The 18,294-nt window shown below is 36.4% G+C and overlaps 1 protein-coding gene across 1 annotated transcript in view; it reads left to right on the forward strand.

Moving 5' to 3' along the window:
* LOC127171037 (NACHT, LRR and PYD domains-containing protein 3) overlaps positions 1-14,990 on the forward strand; it is a 77,484-nt gene extending 62,494 nt beyond the window's left edge. Inside the window, exons 6-8 of the mRNA XM_051119445.1 lie at positions 1,922-2,080; positions 5,280-5,326; positions 12,787-14,990. Coding sequence (XP_050975402.1) covers positions 1,922-2,080; positions 5,280-5,326; positions 12,787-13,310 — 730 coding nt within the window. The 3' untranslated portion in view covers positions 13,311-14,990. The remainder of the gene's footprint in view (positions 1-1,921; positions 2,081-5,279; positions 5,327-12,786) is intronic.
* Positions 14,991-18,294: the final 3,304 nt, after the last annotated feature.

An 18,294-nucleotide genomic window follows, 5' to 3' on the forward strand; every position in this document is an offset into this window, starting at 1 on the left:
GTAAATAATTGCATGTTCATTTGCCCTTCATGTTAATTTTTTTAGCTGAGTTAATCACTGTAAAACACAGTGTTTGTCACTGTCACTATAACCCAGCTGTAAATAGAGAAGGGGTGGGCAAATAACGACCAACAACTGCCTACAACAATGGACAAGTCAGTTGTACTATTTGTTGCTTTTTTATATTTAGTAAAATTCTTTAAAAAGAAATACTAGTAATATGTTGCCGCCATGGATATTTCAAATCATAGCAACTAAAGCTTCTCAGCTGGAAAAACGCTGTCCCAACATAGCATATTCAAGCACCACACAGCAAAAAGCCTGGTGTTAAATTAACTCTCCTGGGAGTTTATTTGGCTCCACGCTCAAGTGTGTTAAAAGTAACACTAAAGAGTGTCAAATTAACACTGAAGCAGAGTTAAAGTTAATGAGATAATTAGTGATTAATTAAGTGATGATTGATCATTATTGAAGACATCTGATGTTAACAAGCAGAACCACTAAAGGAGAAAATCACAATTTTAAAGAAACCATTACAGTGGTCAGTGTTTGCATTAGTTGGGCTCTTGACACTTACATTTTGTTTGGCTGCTGTAACTGAGTTGTAACAGCAAGGCAAACCAGAGGAAACATGATCATTTTTTTTTAATCACAACAACTTGTAAGAAATCCTTCCAAAAATATAAAAATGACATAAGGCTGATGTTAATTATTCAAAATAATCATTATTTGACCTGAATCACTGAATTTGTTTAGAGTCTAATCTGTGAGTTACATTTTCAATAAAGCAGAGATTAAACTCAAAATGAGTTCAGTGACTCAGGTCAAATAATGATTATGTTAAAACACAATCACCACCACCTGCTGACTTGTGTTCTTGGTTTGTCTGGCTGTTATAACTCTGGCTATTACAGCAGCCAACCAAAATCTAATGTAAAAAATGTGTCAAGAGCCCACTAACACTGATCACTATAAGGGTGACATAAAAATTGTGATTTTCTCCTTTGGTGATTCTGCTTGTGAACATCAGGTCTCTTCAATAATGATCAACCATCACTTAATTAATCACTAATTATCTCATTACCTTTAACTCTGCTTCAGTGTTAATTTGACACTATTCAGTATTACTTTTAACACTCTTGAGTGTGGAGTCAAATAAACTCCCAGGAGAGTAAATTTAACACGGGCTTTAATGGGCTTTTTACTGTGCACAAGCTGGTAATTTTAAGAAGAGCGCCTGACATTTTTTCAACCGCCCAAAAACTCTTTGGTGGACATGGTATTGAATATTTATTTTTAGACATAAAGTCTATTAGTTTTTTTTGCATTTATGCAATATACTGGAGCCAAACCTGAGAAAGTAGACCAGAATATTCTACTGAATTCCTGGAAACGCAATTTGAGTAGCTGTAATTCTTAAGCGGGGATTATGCTAGTTGTGAATGAGTGTGCACAAATGATTGGAATTCATTAACATACACATGTTTAACTATCAAATCTGAAGTTTACGAAGCATTTGTGAATCCGGAAGAGAGTTTTCGGGAAGGTCTGTTTTAAGTGCAATTTACTCTGAATTTACTTATATATTTATGCAAGTTTCATGAATGAGGACCAATGTTTGCTGGATGGACAGATTGGCTGGTTGTAATATTGATTTTGTTACAGTTAATTCTGGCAGCTAAAATAATTAATTATAATTAACACTAAATTGTAAGTATTCATGTATATTTCTATTTTGAGCTTATCTGCTACACTACATTAAGAAAAGTAGAATAATAGAATAATTTTACTGTAGTACATTTTCACTGACACTTTTATTACTGAAACTACAGAAAATAAGAACTACTGCACAGATGATTGTGACAGTTATGTCTGACATCCAAACTGATATGATTTGAACTGTTGCTGTGTGTGTTTGTAGATTATCTGGCTGTATGGTGACAGAAGAAGGCTGTAGTTCTCTGTTGTTGGCTTTGAGTTCAAACCCCTCACACCTGAGAGAGCTAGATCTGAGCTACAATCACCCAGGAGATTCAGGAGTCAAGCTCCTCAATGGTTCAAACAGCACATGCAAGCTCAAGTAAGTCGAATGTGCACTGCAAAAGCTTAAGTATGTTGAGCAGGAAGAGTTTTTAGTTTTTATTATTTTAACTACTCAGACATCCACCTTGGAATTATAAGGTTCTGTCTGCATTCTGAGATGTTTGAGTTATTGAGCTTCAAAGTTTTTGCATCCCATAGAGCAAACATGAAATGGGCAACAAGTCTATTTTACACATGAAAACGACAGAGACCCTAAATGTATTTTAAATGTACAATATCAAAATCCTCTTAGCCTAGCGGTTAGAGAACTGACATGTAGAGCAGCTGCACCTCTGGCGACCCAAATTCGAGTCCCAACTTCTGGTCCTTTGCCAGTCCATTCCAAACTCTCCACCCCATGCTTTCCTGTCATTCTCTACTATCCTGTCTGGTAAAAAGCATGGAAAAGGTTTAAAAAAAAAGTTCAAATGAACACTTTAAGGATACTTCAGGACAAAGTCAAAGCAAAATCTTTTTTATATACAAATGTTACTCATCCAGAATAATACTTAATTCCCACAGCAGCATGATTAGAAATGTGTATTTACTGCCTTTTACTGCTAAGTGGCGCTTTAACCACAGACTTTGAAAAGTTAGAATGTGAAGATTTGCACTCTGCTGATAGGCTCGATGATGGCTGCGGCAGTGGATAAATTGGTTGCAGTTGGTCTATAATCTAAGATGAACTAGTTAAATTAATTCACAGAAGCAAATTTAGTACTTTAGTTTGTTTGTTACTCAGAACGAACTCAAACAGCATAGTAAATGACAGTGAGCCTGTGCTTACTTTTCACTCTGTTACACAATACATTGCATTGTAAATTTACAAATTTAACAGGTGAACAGTATTATTTTTATTAGTTAACAATATGTTACATTACCATAAAATAAAGAAAAGGTGCTTTATATTGGAGCATTAAAAGTGAAAGCATATTCAGTGCAGAATCTGCGGATATGAAGTGTCACATTTTGAAATATAAAACTGAATAAATGAGTGCTAAAATTTTCAGGTGAAAATATAGGGCAATTCCAGCATTAAGGACGTGGCATTCTCACTCAAAACATGAAATACAAAATCTCATAAAATGTATTATTATTTAAATCAAACTTAAGTCATTAAATTAGTCATATCCTCTGGGTCTGCTTGCAGTTATTGGATAGCATTGTATTGTAGACAGATTGGAGACTGATCCCAATAAACATGCCACTACAAACCATTACACTGAATTAATTTAAAACATTATAACTTCAGCAGCGTGCAGATCCTGGTTTATGTCAGGACTGTGGTGACAGCAGTGTGAACAACTGCTTAGCTCACTCAGGTAACGTAACCATATAGGCTATCTTCTGTAATGGGAAATTCATATCCTTTTTATGACAATGGTTTGTACAAGAAAAGATGTCCTTAAAACAACATAACATCTAGATGTTACAACATAACTGAGTGGAAAAAATAATATGTGTGTAGCAGCAATGCGTCACCGTAAATAAATACTGTGCAACCTTTTAACTAGTAATGAGGGAAGTTTTTTTTTTTTTTTAAGTCATCTACAGTTTCTTTAAATCATGGACATTAATTTTTTTTTTTTTTTTTTGCTGTGACGTGTCATTTTTATTAATCTAGTAATTTATTTAATTATTGTTTATTTTCCATCACAAGCAAAAACATCACATGTTGAAATGGAGTTAAGCATCCATTTGTGCCACCTAGTGGAGATTTTGCAAATGAGTTTCACATCTGGCTGATTTGTTTTTGCCGCTGGCATACAGTGACAGTAAGACCAGCGGTAATGGGCATTCTTGTTGATTACCTACTGTATATAGTTTCCTTAATCTGAGTGTTACAAGACTTGGCTACTTTTCCTAAATGTGCCACCTGAACACACAAAAAAATGGACTCGCCTCTAGTTAAGAGTTAAGTGGTTGAAAAGAAAACGCCTTCATTTGTCCTTTGTGGACAAAAGTGGGCACCCATAGGAAATGAATGGGAAATACTATAATTAAGAGCATTTTTTTTATTTGTCCATAAAAATCAATAAATCCAACACAATGCAGATCATATATACACATAAATGAAGGGGGGAGCCTATACATTCTCAATGTGGCAAACACAAACTCAAACTCACATATGCGCACACACACACACACAAAGCATTGAATAAGCCTATAACGGAGTGTTTTTTAAACATTAAGAAAGGAAGAAAGCTACACAGCAAAAGTCCAGTGTTCAATTAACTCTCCTGAGAGTTTATTTGACTCCACACTCAAGACTGTTAAAAATAACACTGAAGAGTGTCAAATTAACACTGAAGCCGAGTTAAAGTTAATTAGATAATGCGTGATTCATGAAGGCATGATTGACCATTACTGAAGACACCTGATGTAAACAAGCAGAATCAGATGATTATGTTTTAACATAATCATTTTTTTATCTGAGTCACTGAACTCATTTAGAGTCTAATTTTCAAATTATATCTCGTTTATTGAAAATGTAACTTAGGGATTAGACTCTAAACAAATTTGGTAATTCAGATAAAATAATGATTATCTTGAATAATTAACATCAGCCTTGTGAATCCACAACAAAGGTCCTGTCTTTTTTTATTTATTTTGGAATTATTTGTGACAAGCTGTTGTGATTAAAAACATTCTGAATAAGTGTTTTGTTCAGGCACACACAGACATCAAGAACCAGCATAGGAATCTCAACAGTGGTGACAAACGGCATATTCAGATAAACAGATCAACTCTGAACATCCCAAAACAAGCTTCGAAAAAGTCACATAAAAACAGCAAAAACAAAAGAAATTAGTAAGAATAAAATAAATTACAAAGACAGTTCAGCTCATAATTTATTTATGAATTTAAAATCCTTTTCTCTATTTTAACCATAAATGCAACACTAATTTTAATGTAAGTGAAAAATATTTTAAGTGCTCATTAATGGACCATGATTATTGCACAAATAGTATTTAGTACCAAAAGATCACCTCAAAATATTACATAAATATTATTGAATTAAAATATAGAACATTTATTTAACTGAAAAAAGGTTAGTTAAGGTGTATGGTCACATTATAAGTAAGGAATACCTGAGGGTTAAATATAAGAAAAACATGTTGCCTCTCCATCACTCTGCATGGCGGCAATTGTGTGTTTGTTTACTGACTGACTGTGTCTCTTTGTATGTTTTATAGTGTGGATCATGGAGGAGAATCCAGGATTACAGCAGGACTGAAGAAATGTACGTCTGACTCTCTCCCTCTTTCTCTCTCTCTGTGCGTGTTGCATGCTTGGATCGAGTGGACAGAGTTTGGCGTGGGTGCGAGTCGTGTTTGAGTGGATTTTTCTTCTTTATTTGTTTTTCATTACTTTTTGTCTTGTTTTATTTTGGGTGTTAGAGTTATTTAGGCTGACATCGGTCAGTGGGTGCAAGAATGGTGACAAACGCGGATGATTTCTAATGCTTGACCATCAGGCATGGATGTATCAGAATCAGAATCAGAAAGAGCTTTATTGCCAAATATGCTTGTGCATACAAGGAATTTGTTTTAGTGTCATTAGCTTCCAGTACACAGAGACAACAACAACAACATACAGACAATAAAATAAGATGAGAATAAAATATACATACGTAAATACAAATAGACAAAAATTTGAAAAATAATTGAGAAATAAGTGTTATGTACAGTTGTACTATAAATGATTGAATAGAATAGAATAGAATAGAATAGAAAGAGGTAGAGATGTAGGGATGTGCTAGGATGGGGTGGTAACTAATAAATAAAAAGTTATTGCACATTTTTATTGCATAATGGGGGGAACATTTAACTGTTCATTAGGTGGATTGCCTGGAGGAAAAAAACTGTTCTTGTGCCTGGCTGTCCTGGTATTTGGGGCTCTGTAGCACCGGCCAGATGGCAAAAGTTCAAAGAGAGAATGACTTGGATGTGAAGGATCCAGAGTGATTTTCTGAGCGCTCTTCCTCACTCTGGATGTGTACAGTTCTTGAAGGATGGGCAGGGGAGCACCAATAATCCTCTCGGCAGTCCGAACCATTTTCTGTAATCTTCTGATGTCTGCTTTTGCAGCTGAGCCAAACCAGACAGTTAACTGATATGCACAGAACAGGCTCGATAATGGCTGAGTAGAACTACTTTAGCAGCTCTTGCGGAAGGTTGAACTTCTTCAGCTGGTGAAGGAAGTACAACCTTTGTCGGGCATTTTTTGCAATGGAGTCGATGTGAGTGTCCCACTTCAGGTCCTGGAAGATGACAGATCCGAGGAACTTGAATGTCTCTATATTTTTGAGCTTGTTGAGCTTGTTGAGCTCCGGGTTGTTCAGACTGCACCATACAGCTAGGTCTTTAATGTCCTGGGGTCGGCTAAGGTAACCCTGTAATGGGTTTACTTTTATTTGTGTACACTCACCATATCAACAAACTTTTGTGTGTTTTTTTAAATAAATAAAATGTACAGGGTGTCCTTTCAGTCTATTCAAGTCTGTGAATATCCAGTTGAAATGTGTCACTAAAATGAACTAAAGCTCAGTGAATACACAACACACAAACATAAGATATATATATGTAGAAAGCCTGAAACCTGTCTACTTTTAAATAAAGTAAGTCTTATTGAAAACAAATATTCTGTGTTAAAGTAATCCGTATGTAACCAACGCAATGTCCTGTTTTTCCCCTCAGAGCTCATTACCTCTAATTAGATCACGCCTATGCGCTGTTCGGTGCTATTGATATTACAAACACCCACGTGAGAGACGTGCCCACATCAACTCGTAAACAAAGCAGCAACATGTTTATGTTGGATACTTTTGTTTTCAGAAGAAGGCGCTGAGAGGATTAAACCTTGGTTTTAGCCTAGAAGATGATGTACTGAGAGGAATAGGCTAAGCTTGTTTATCTCACAAACAGAACGCGAGCGCGGCTACAGCAAGCTGAGGACATCTCTTATACAGTGTAAGCAATGTTTCTTATTGGCATTAGATAATGTGTTGTTGTGAAATAAACTTGAACACAGTTACTAGTTGGACTTTTCCAGAACTATAATTCCTGACTAAAATGTGTGAAATTGATTTTGAAATATCATAGGCAACCTTTCACTGCATCTGTAAAGAATCAGGAACGTTTTATGTTTCACAAATAATATTACATAAAAGTAAGGCTAATGTTTAGACGAATATGTTTAGACCAATCTTTACTGTTGAATACTCTGTCTGCAAATATCTGCTCAAATGGGTACATAATGTGCTTAATAATAATTTAGTTTCTCAGATGTTGTTTTTGTACTGTATAATAATAAATACAAAGCATGTGTGCATATGATAGCTATAAATCACATGGGCAATGTTACTACTTGCTAATGTAACAATATAGTTGCTCCTGGCCTATCAACATGCTCACTGATTTATTCATTTATTTATTTATTTTAGTGACCAGAAACTTATATGAATATTTTTGGGATAGAAATTATAGAACTAATCCCTTTACTTAACAAGGATGCTTTAAATTGCTCCTGATATTAACATGCTCACAGATGTTTTTTTTGTTTTGTTTTGTTTTAGTTGTTTGTTATCTGATACCTGCACAACAGATGAATCCTGCAAACTGTTTTTTTTCTGAGCGTGCTGTACCAACATCAGATCTTCAACTACACTAATATTCTATAGTAAAACAAGTTCTTGACTACTGATGATGAGTTTTGCAAGCACTTAAATATCAGGTATGATTTACTTTTTGAACAGAATTCAGAAAACAGTTTTCAGGAATGACACAACATCTGTTCACATCTCTCTGGTTTGATCAGTGTGCTTAATAATGTGTCTCTGACCTTTGTTATGAATGTTTTGATGATACTGTGTTGTAAATAAAATACAGATAATCTAAAACCCCAATCTTTGAATCTTCTCACATTGTTTCTTAACTGACAGTCAGAGTCTCATTGTTGGGCCATTAGAGGAGGGCCTTTTGTCTCTCAGGTGTGAATCACTTAATATTCATGGCCATTGTCATTCCCTCGCATATTCCCTTTTGATCACAAAACACATCTTAAAAAAATGAAAATAAGTATACTGTTTTTTGTGAACGAAAGAATGAGATGATCTTCACATCATTTTGTAGAAAAAACTCTAGCCTACCACACCCAGTTCTCAAAAGTCTTGTGAACTAATGTTTTGAATGTGTTTCATGGCCTTATTTCAGTGACTTAAAAAAATAGATTTTCACTAACCATGCATACTTTAATGTTGCTTACATAATGTTGTAGCCCAGTTTGTGCTGATTACAATGTAATCAGACTTTAGCTATTAATATGTTTTTAAGATACTGAAAAAAGCACAAATGTCAGGGCATGTCAAAACTTGCCCAGGGCCCAAAAACACCCTCAGACCCCAGAGGGTTAACCTCCTTTCTGTAGGCAGACTCGTCACTGTCCTGAATCAGGCCAATGACTGTAGTGTCGTCTGCAAACTTCAGGAGCTTGACAGAGGGGTCTTTGGAGGTGCAGTCGTTGGTGTAGAGGGAGAAGAGCAGTGGAGAGAGAACACATCCCTGAGGAGCGCCAGTGTTGGTCTTGCAGAAGAGGAGAAACACATGGTTGATTAATCTTTGACCTTTGATGAATTGGCTGTTGCTATTAATGAACTTTCTCCGGGTAAAGCTCCAGGATTGGATGGGCTAAATGCAGAATTTTATAAGCAGTTCTGGCCAGTCATCGGAAAAGACTTGTTTTCAGTCTTCTTGGAGTGTTTGGAAAAAGGCACACTTCCGTTGAGCCTTCGGAGAGCTATGATAACTTTATTACCCAAAAAGGGTGACCTTGGAGACAATAAAAACTGGTGCCCTGTGTCTTTGCACTGTGTTGACTAAAAGATACAAGAGTATGACCATTTTGGTTTGAATGAGCCATTGTTTTATAATTTTTTTTAGGTGGCAGTGATTGCAAGTTTAACACCATTGTGGAAAAATTAATCGATAAAGGTCCGACCAAAGTTGTACATTTAATTGATGCTACCTCTAGAAAATGGATATCATCTGAGGAAATTTGTGGTCAGCTGGGGTTAAGATCAGTAAGGATAGTGGAGCAGTTTATTATTATTGCTCCAGTTTGTTAATTGTTTTCTGTCTGGTGGACCTATACAATGTCTTTTTCCCAAGTTATTTATGTCTCCTAAAATTTGTATAGAAGGTGATCAAGAAGGGAAGGCATTGACATTTAAAGGGTTACAAGAGCTTAATTTTGAGACAATTGGAAAAAGAGAGCGTTATCAGATATGTATAAAATCAGATTGTTATTATGATATTAAGCATTGGTGTGACACTAAATGGAAAGAATATCTTATGATTTCTGATAATCTTGCTCCTTCTTGGAGGCTTTTATTCAAAGGTCCACTTTCAAAATGTTCTGGAGACTTACAGTGGAGAACACTGCATTGTGTGCTGGCCACAAACAAGTTTGTAAATTTACTGTGAATGTTTCATCTCTTTATAATTTTTTCTTTGCATCAGAGACTTTTCATGTCTTTATTGAATGTTCTAGACTGGTACCACTGTTTGCTTTATTGGAGGGAGAATTTTGAGAACTGGATGTGGTAGTCTAGAGTTTTTTCTACAAAATGTTGTGAAAATCATCTCATTCACGCATTTACAGAAAACAATATATTGATCTAAATCTTCTAAGACATGTTTTGTGATTGAAAGGGAATATGTGAGGGAGTGACAACAGCCATGAATATTTAGTGATTCACACCTTAGAGACAAAAGGCCCTCCTCTAATGGCCCATCAGTGAGACTGTGACTGTCAGGTAGAAACAATGAGAGATTCAAAGAATGGAGTTTTAGACTATTTGTATTTTATTTACAACACAGTATAATCAAAACCTACATAATGAAGGTCAAAAGCACATTATTGACTACACTGATCTAACCATAGAGACGTGAACAGACTTCGTGTCATTCCTGAAAACTCTTTTCTGAATTCTGTTCAATAAGTGAAACAAGTAAATTATACCTGATATTTAAGTGATTGCTGCTTCTTTCCATGGATTTAAGAAACAAAACTCATCATCAGTAGTCCAGGAAATTGTTTTACAATAAAATATCAGTGTAATTTAACATCTGATGTTGGTACAGCACTCGTCATGTGTCATTCATGTAGCATTCATCTGTGGTGCAGGTATCAGATCACTAGAAAAAAAACAAAAAAACATTTGTGAGTATAATATCAGGAGCATCTGTAATATATACATATAGTATGATTAGAGTATGATAGAGTATTAATAATAAACTAATATTATCCTATTGTTATGCAATAATTAAATAAATATATATGATTTTATAGTCATAAACACAAGCATGCTTTGTATGTATTATACAATACAAAACCATTTTATGTCTGGGAAACTAATTTATTATTGTGAAGCACGTCATAAACATCTATTCGTGAACAGAGTATATGACAGTAATAAAAGAAAGACCTACTCCTTCGGTGGATCTCACTGTGCGTCGCATTGCGCTCTTCCTCTGAGGGAAATATAAATCTTACTCCTCACAGCGCGTCTTCTTCCAGTAATAAGATGCAAATAGCCGAGATAAACAATGAAGTCTTGCTACTTTGTTTACGTTGATGTGAGCGGTACGCCGCTTGCACCTCCATGTGGCTGATTATAATATCAAAAGTCTAAGTAGCTCGTGGGCGTGATCAAATTAAAAATAATTAGGTCTGACAAAAAAGACTGGACATGGTGTTGGCTTCATACAAATTACTTTAACACATGATTTTCATTTTCGATAAGACTTACTTCATTTAAAAGTAGACATGTCAGGCTTTCTATAGATATATCTCTCATGTCTTTGTGTTGAGTATTTGCTGAGTTTTAGTTAATTTTAATGACGCATTTCTTAATGACGATCACAGAGAACAACACTGCAGACTGCATACCCTGTTTGTTTGCTTGCTTTATTTCACAAAACCACAGAGTGTTGTTGTTGTTATTATGAGTGTAACAAATAAAAGTAGACTCCTTACAGATTCGATTGATGTATTGCTCATATCTGTACAATCAAAAATGACGGAGTAATTAAAGTTATTTTTGGTGTTATCAGAATAACTGCCACAAACCACGGCGGCATGTTTTTTAACCCCAGAGGGTTAACATGAAGTTGAGTGGAAGGAAAAAGTGTGGAAGAAAAAGATGCACAACCAACCGAGAGAACCGCAGCCTTGAGAGGCTTGTCAAGCAAAATCGATTCAAGAATTTGGGTGAACTTTACAAGGAGTGGACTGAGGCTGGGGTCAAGAGCCACCACACACAGACGTGTCAAGGAATTTGGCTACAGTTGTCATATTGTTAAGCCACTCTTGTTAAGCCACTCCTGAACCACAGACAATGTCAGAGGTGTCTTACCTGGGCTAAGGAGAAGAAGAAATGGACTGTTGCCCAGTGGTCCAAAGTCCTCTTTTCAGATGAGAGCAAGTGTTGTATTTCATTTGGAAACCAAGGTCCTAGAGTCTGGAAGAAGGGTGGAGAAGCTCATAGCCCAAGTTGCTTGAAGTCCAGTGTTAAATTTCCACAGTCTGTGATGATTTGGGGTGCAATGTCATCTGCTGGTGTTGGTCCACTGTGTTTTTTGAAAACCAAAGTCACTGCACCCAAGACATTACCAAGACATTTTAGAACACTTCATGCTTCCTTCTGCTGACCAGCTTTTTAAAGATGTAAGATCCAGCAGGATTTGGCACCTGCCCACACTGTCAAAAGCACCAAAAGTTGGTTAAATGACCATGGTGTTGGTGTGCTTGACTGGCCAGCAAACTCACCAGACATGAACCCCATAGAGAATCTATTGTCAAGATGAAAATGAGAAACAAGAGACCAAAAAATGCAGATGAGCGGAAGGCCACTGTCAAAGAAACCTGGGCTTCCATACCACCTCAGCAGTGCCACAGACTGATCACCTCCATGCCACGCCCAATTGAGGCAGTAATTCAAGCAAAAGGAGCCCCTACCAAGTATTGAGTACATATACAGTAAATGAACATGCTTTCCAGAAAGCCAACAATTCAATAAAAAAATTTTTTTATTGATCTTATGAAGTATTCTAATTTGTTGAGTTGGTTTGGTGAATTTGTGGGTTTTTGTTAAATGTGAGCCAACATCATCACAATTAAAAAAAACAGACTTAAACTACTTCAGTCTGTGTGCATTGAATTTTTTTGAGTTTCACAATTTGAGTTGAATTACTGAAATAAATGAACTTTTCCATGACATTCTAATTTATTGAGATGCAGCTGTATATGGCAACTGTATGTGTTTATCATGTGCATAAATGGATCAGACTGTTGAATGTCAGTTTGAATGAGTATAGTACAGTCATTACTGTCGCCCAGCAACAGCTGCTGTCACTGTTGCTAGGAGACCAGTCCTCCCCTGATCTTTATGAACATTTCAACCCTTTTATATATAATAATGAAAACAGTCTCATATAAGGATGATAAAACACACATATAAGAGATATGAGTATAAACATACATATGAGAATGTGTTCTGTGAGGTTCAGACAGGTTTAGTTAAGGTTTGTATGACAGTATATGTAGTGATTTTATGGACTTCTATTAAAGATGATGTGTTTGTGTGCCTGATTTAATAATTCATTCATGATTCCTGATTGTGATGTGTTTTCTCTCCATCAGATTCCCATCAGCTCACTCCAGATCTGAACACAGCACATAAACTTCTCTGTCTGTCTGAGAACAACAGAGTGATTACATGCACTGTCACAGATCAGTCGTATCCTGATCATCCAGACAGATTTGATTATTGGGAGCAGGTGTTGTGTAGAGAGAGTGTGTGTGGACGCTCTTACTGGGAGATTGAGTGGAGTGGATGTAATGGTGTGTTAATATCAGTGTCATATAAGAGCATCAGCAGAAAGGGAGAGGGTAATGAGTGTTTGTTTGGATCTAATGATCAGTCCTGGAGTTTGGGCTGCTCACCTGACAGATACTCATTCAGACACAATAAAATACGGATTGATCTCCCTGTAGAGTCCATCAGCAGTAGAATCGGAGTGTATGTGGATGAAAGTGCAGGAACTCTGTCCTTCTACAGCGTCTCTGACGCAATGAGCCTCATCCACACAGTCCAGACCACATTCACTCAGGCGCTCTATCCTGGGTTTTGGGTTGGTTATAAATCATCAGTGAAACTGTGTTGATGAATCACTATAGACTGACTATAGTGATTCATCACTATAGATTCTACCCATAATACTTTGAGCTGATGATGAATCAGTAACAGTGAGATGTTATAAAGTTTCTTCATCACACAGCAAAAAGACCGCTGTTAAATGAACTCTCCTGGGAGTTTATTTGACTCCACACTCAAGAGCGTTAAAAGTAACACTGAAGAGTGTCAAATTAACACTGAAGCACAGTTAAAGTTAATGAGATAATTAGTGATTAATTAAGTGATGATTGATCATTATTGAAGACACCTGATGTTAACAAGCAGAATCACCAAAGGAGAAAATCACAATTTTTAAGAAACCATTATAGTGGTCAGTGTTTGCATTAGTTGGGCTCTTGACACGTACATTTTTAATTTTGCATTTTGTTTGGTTGTTGTAACAGAGTTATAACAGCCAAACATACCAGAGAAAAGGTAATCATGTGGCTTTGATTATGTTTGACATAACCTTCATGCAGTGACCTGTAAAACTGAGTTAAGTTTTTTTTTTAACCCTAACCAATTACATCAACCCTGTGAGCAGTATAATCAGTATAGTAATTATATAATTTATAATATTTTGATCAAAAGCATATTTAATTAAGACACAAAGAATCAGGGTGAGAAAAACAATGGTGACCATCAAAAACGCATGTACCCAATCAGAACTCATCCATGGCTCCCATCATGCATTGCGGCATGAATAAATTATGAGCTGAACTGTCTTTGTCATTTCTTTTATTCTTACTATTTTCTTTTGTTTTAGCTGTTTTTATGTGACTTTTTAGTAGTACTTCTTCAGAACGTTTTTTTTTTTTTAAAATCACAACAGCTTGAAAGACATCCTTCCAAAATATATAAAAAAAAGACAGGATCTTTTGTTATGGAATCACAAGGCTGACGTTAATTATTCAAGGTAATCATTGTTCGACCTGAATCACTGAATTTGTTTAGAGTCTAATCTATGAGTTATATTAATTAAAGGAAATGGGAATAAATGAAACGGTACTCAAATAAACTCCCAGGAGAGTTAATTTAACACCAGGCATTTTGCTGTGTAGTAATATGAACATCAATCAGAATAAATGTGTGTTATGAATCCTCATCTAGACAGTAAATCAGTGTGTTTGTTTCTGTGCTTTTCTCACATCAATCATTTGTATTATTACTATAAAAATCAGTCTGATATTTTATGATTTTATCTGTTGATTGTAATTGTTGTATTACAAATTTATAAAAAGTATTGTTGTATTACAAATTTATAAAAGGTTAAACATGGGTTCCAATATAACAGCATGAACTGAAAAAGTTATGTATATTGTGACATTCTAAGAGCATTGTAAGCTCAAGGTACAACTGTGCCTTTTGTTTAGTACCTATGCATTTGAATGACACTTGTATGCTAAATAGATCAAGGCTGGGAAAAATCTTTAACTGAGCTGTTTTCCTGTACCACATTTGCATGCTTTGTTTAGATTTATTCCACCTATATGTACTCCTCCCCCTTGAAACCTATATACTCTGCTGTGTTGAGATTTTGACTTTTGATGACTGCAGCGACACACAGCTAGTATCTCAATAAAGAGAAACTTCTGCTTCAAGATATCCAAAACGTCTCCTGGTCTTTAAGAAAAAGTTTACAACATAATGAAACACAATGTCAAATCATCTTGAGATCATAATATTGTAATTGATGAATGTGTGAAACATCTGAATGCTGCATGAATAAACTCCATTAATTGACTGAAATCAGCTTCAGTTTCTGACATGATCAAATATAGCATTTAATCAGATATATTACATTATCATGGGATCTCCTTCAGTGGGTTAGGTATTGTAAGATCCAGAGGCCAGACAATGTCTGACTCCGGTTAGGCACTGGCCTACATTTCAAAAGCCCGCTTCAGTTCCCATTTAAAAGAATATTCTTTACATCAGCACTCATACATGTCTCAAATCTCTGTATATCTTTCTGAATGTTGTCTTGTGGTATCTGTGTCCTTTTTAAACTTTTTTAAGGGATTTTATAAAATGTATGTATATAAATTGATTTATTTATTGATATTTATTATAATTATGTACAATATATGCATATATTGTATTTCTGTTATGTAATATAAATTAAGTGATATCTATAATTGAATTCTTATTTATTTTTATTTTATATTTTTCATTAAACAGGCTTAAAAGATTTAAATCTCACTCCTCTGCCAACCAACCTCTGACCTTTTGACCTCTAGCTCATTGCAATTTGAACAGTTAGAATAAATACTGTTTATAGAGTTAAGAAGATGAATAAATTATGGATAAATAGAATAAATAGAATTTAAAAGAGTTAAGGGGTGGGTACATTAGGTTTAGTGACCTTAGGTGTAAGGTATAGGGTTAGGTATAGTGGTGAAGAAGTCCAGAGGTCAGGTTAGGTTTTTGGAAAAATACAACGATCTCCCCCCATCACAGTCTCACCAGACTGTGTGGTTTGGAATAGGGAGGTCGAGGAAAGGCACGGGCCGGCGCATATTTTTGTTGATTGGATGAACTTTGATTCCTATTTGGGATGGGAGGTTGTCTGTTTAAAGAGAAACTATTCCTTAAGATTGTCGCCTATTTCGGCCTAGTCTAATTTTTAGTAAAAGGAATACGAAGTTTTACACTTGACTTGGTCCAGATCAGCGAATCAAGCTTCCAGCTTGATAATCCTGATGTGGCATCGCACTCCCTCTAAAATATATTAATTGATTTCATTAAAGTTAATACAATGTTAACGTTATAATGAGACATTTCGGCCTAGTATTATTTTAGTAAAAGGAATACGAAGTTTTGCACTTAACTTGGTCCAGATCAGCGAATCAAACTTCCAGTTTGATAATCCTGATCTGGCATCGCATTCCCTCTAAAATATATTAATTGGTTTCATTAAAGTTAATACGATGTTTATGTTTTAATGAGACATGTTGGACTATGCTTCTATTGGCTTTAACTGTGTTTCCTTCTCTGTTGTTAGCCTATCTGAGCGTTGGTCACTAGGGCTAGAAAAGCTAGGTTTCAGCTCCATAGGGCTACAAATGGTAGGTTTAGGCTAAGCGTTGGTTCGGGGCTGGATTTAGTCATTAGGTCTACGAATGGTAGGTTTAGGCTTAGGTTAGGCTTAGGGTTAGGGTTAGGCTTAGCGTTAGGGTTAGGGTTATATAGATAAAGGCGAAGAGTGAAGTGCCCCCCCGTTATCTTTTGAACATTAAGTGCTAGAGGTCCCAAATTTGGTGTTTAGGGAATTGGTTGGTTCGATTGCACAGGTGGTCTCTCTAGCGCCATTTAGCCAGTTAGGTGCCCCCAAATAATGCATTAGGCCTATACGCCCCTGTGCTAGGGCTAGGGTTCAAGTTCCAGGTGCTAGGCCTAGGGTTAGGGTTCGAGTTTCCAGGTGCTAGGGCTAGGGTTAGGGTCGGTTAGGGTTAGGTTAGAAAAAGTACAACAGCTCCCCCCAACCTAGCACCCGTCTAGGAAGGTTTGGAGTAGGGAGACTGAGGAGAATGCACGGGCCGACGCATGTCTGACTATACCAAGGGAGCCTTTATCCATCTCCCATTCCAGGAGAGTAGCCTTATTAGGCATGGGGCTAAGAATGTGGAAGACCAGGCACTCGTTTTTGGTTAGAATTAGTGCGAAGGTTGGTTCGAAGTTCGATCTGAACATCGATCGGCTCTGGGAACGCAAAGTTTTTGACTAAACTTACTCCGGACCAGCGAATCAGGCAGTAACCCGAAAGTCACCGCCCGATAATCCTGATCAGGCATTGCATTCCGTCAGCGAGTGCTGTTTAAGGTTTCCAAATTGACTTTGTGGTGGGAAAATTAGGGTTCAGGTCCATAGGGCTACGAACGGTAGGTTTAGGTTAAGTGTTGGTTCAGGGCTAGATTTAGTCATTAGGGCTACGAATGGTAGGTTTAGGCTTAGTGTTGGTTCAGGGCTAGATTTAGTCGTTAGGTCTACGAATGGTAGGTTTAGGCTTAGTGTTGGTTCAAGGCTAGATTTAGTCATTAGGTTTACGGATGGTAGGTTTAGGCTTAGTGTTGGTTCAGGGCTAGAAGGTTGAGTGTTAGTTTGAGTAAAAGATATGTATGTTATTTCTTCCAAGAGGCAACTCTTGCCATACTTTCTCTGCTCCCTCAAAGTATGGTTACGAGAGGGAAATGTTTAAGACACTCTCATCAGTAGTGTACCTCAGATTCATCGGGTGTTTCGGCTCTTTAAACACTAGACACCCTCCTCTGAGGCGGCCCGCCTGGGTTGATCATTTCCAGGCGAGTGTCTTATAGCCAATTGCTAATCGAGTTTGGTCAGGCCCACAATCGTGTGGTTGGGGCCTATCTTGAGTTTTGAATGAATTCGTCCTTTAAAACGAGTTTATAACATTTAAATACTATTTCCTGCATTGAACGATAAAGTATTAATAAAGTATTATTTAGGTTAAAGTAAATTACAGATAATAAAGTATTATTTAGGTTGAAGTAAATTACAGATAATAAAGTATTATTTAGGTTGAAGAAAATTACAGATAGCAATGTAAAAGTCAAAGTTATATGTCTAATAACCGAAATAAAGACTGAAACGCCACCCTAAATGGCCTAATAAACAACCACGTAAGGTCAAAGGTCAATATAATAACCGGGTCTAAAAATAGCATAATTTAGGACCGAATTTTCCACATGAGCGCCAAAAAAGGCCGTGATCGGCGAAAGGTCGAAGGTCGAGACTGGCGGATGTCAAGCATCAAGCTTCTACCAGACCTCCCTCCTGAAAGTTATGGCAAAGCAAACAGACGTCACCCTCACACAAGGATAACCGCTGGATGCGATAACTTCTGAGGATGAATGGAAATTAATCCCTGGTTTTTGTGTTTTGGCCTACCTGACCATACGACGGTGAGCACAAAATAAATTTTGAAATGAACATCATTTTGAAATCCTCCCGGT

This window comes from Labeo rohita, chromosome 9, assembly GCF_022985175.1.
Source record: "Labeo rohita strain BAU-BD-2019 chromosome 9, IGBB_LRoh.1.0, whole genome shotgun sequence".
Lineage (NCBI taxonomy): Eukaryota > Metazoa > Chordata > Actinopteri > Cypriniformes > Cyprinidae > Labeo > Labeo rohita.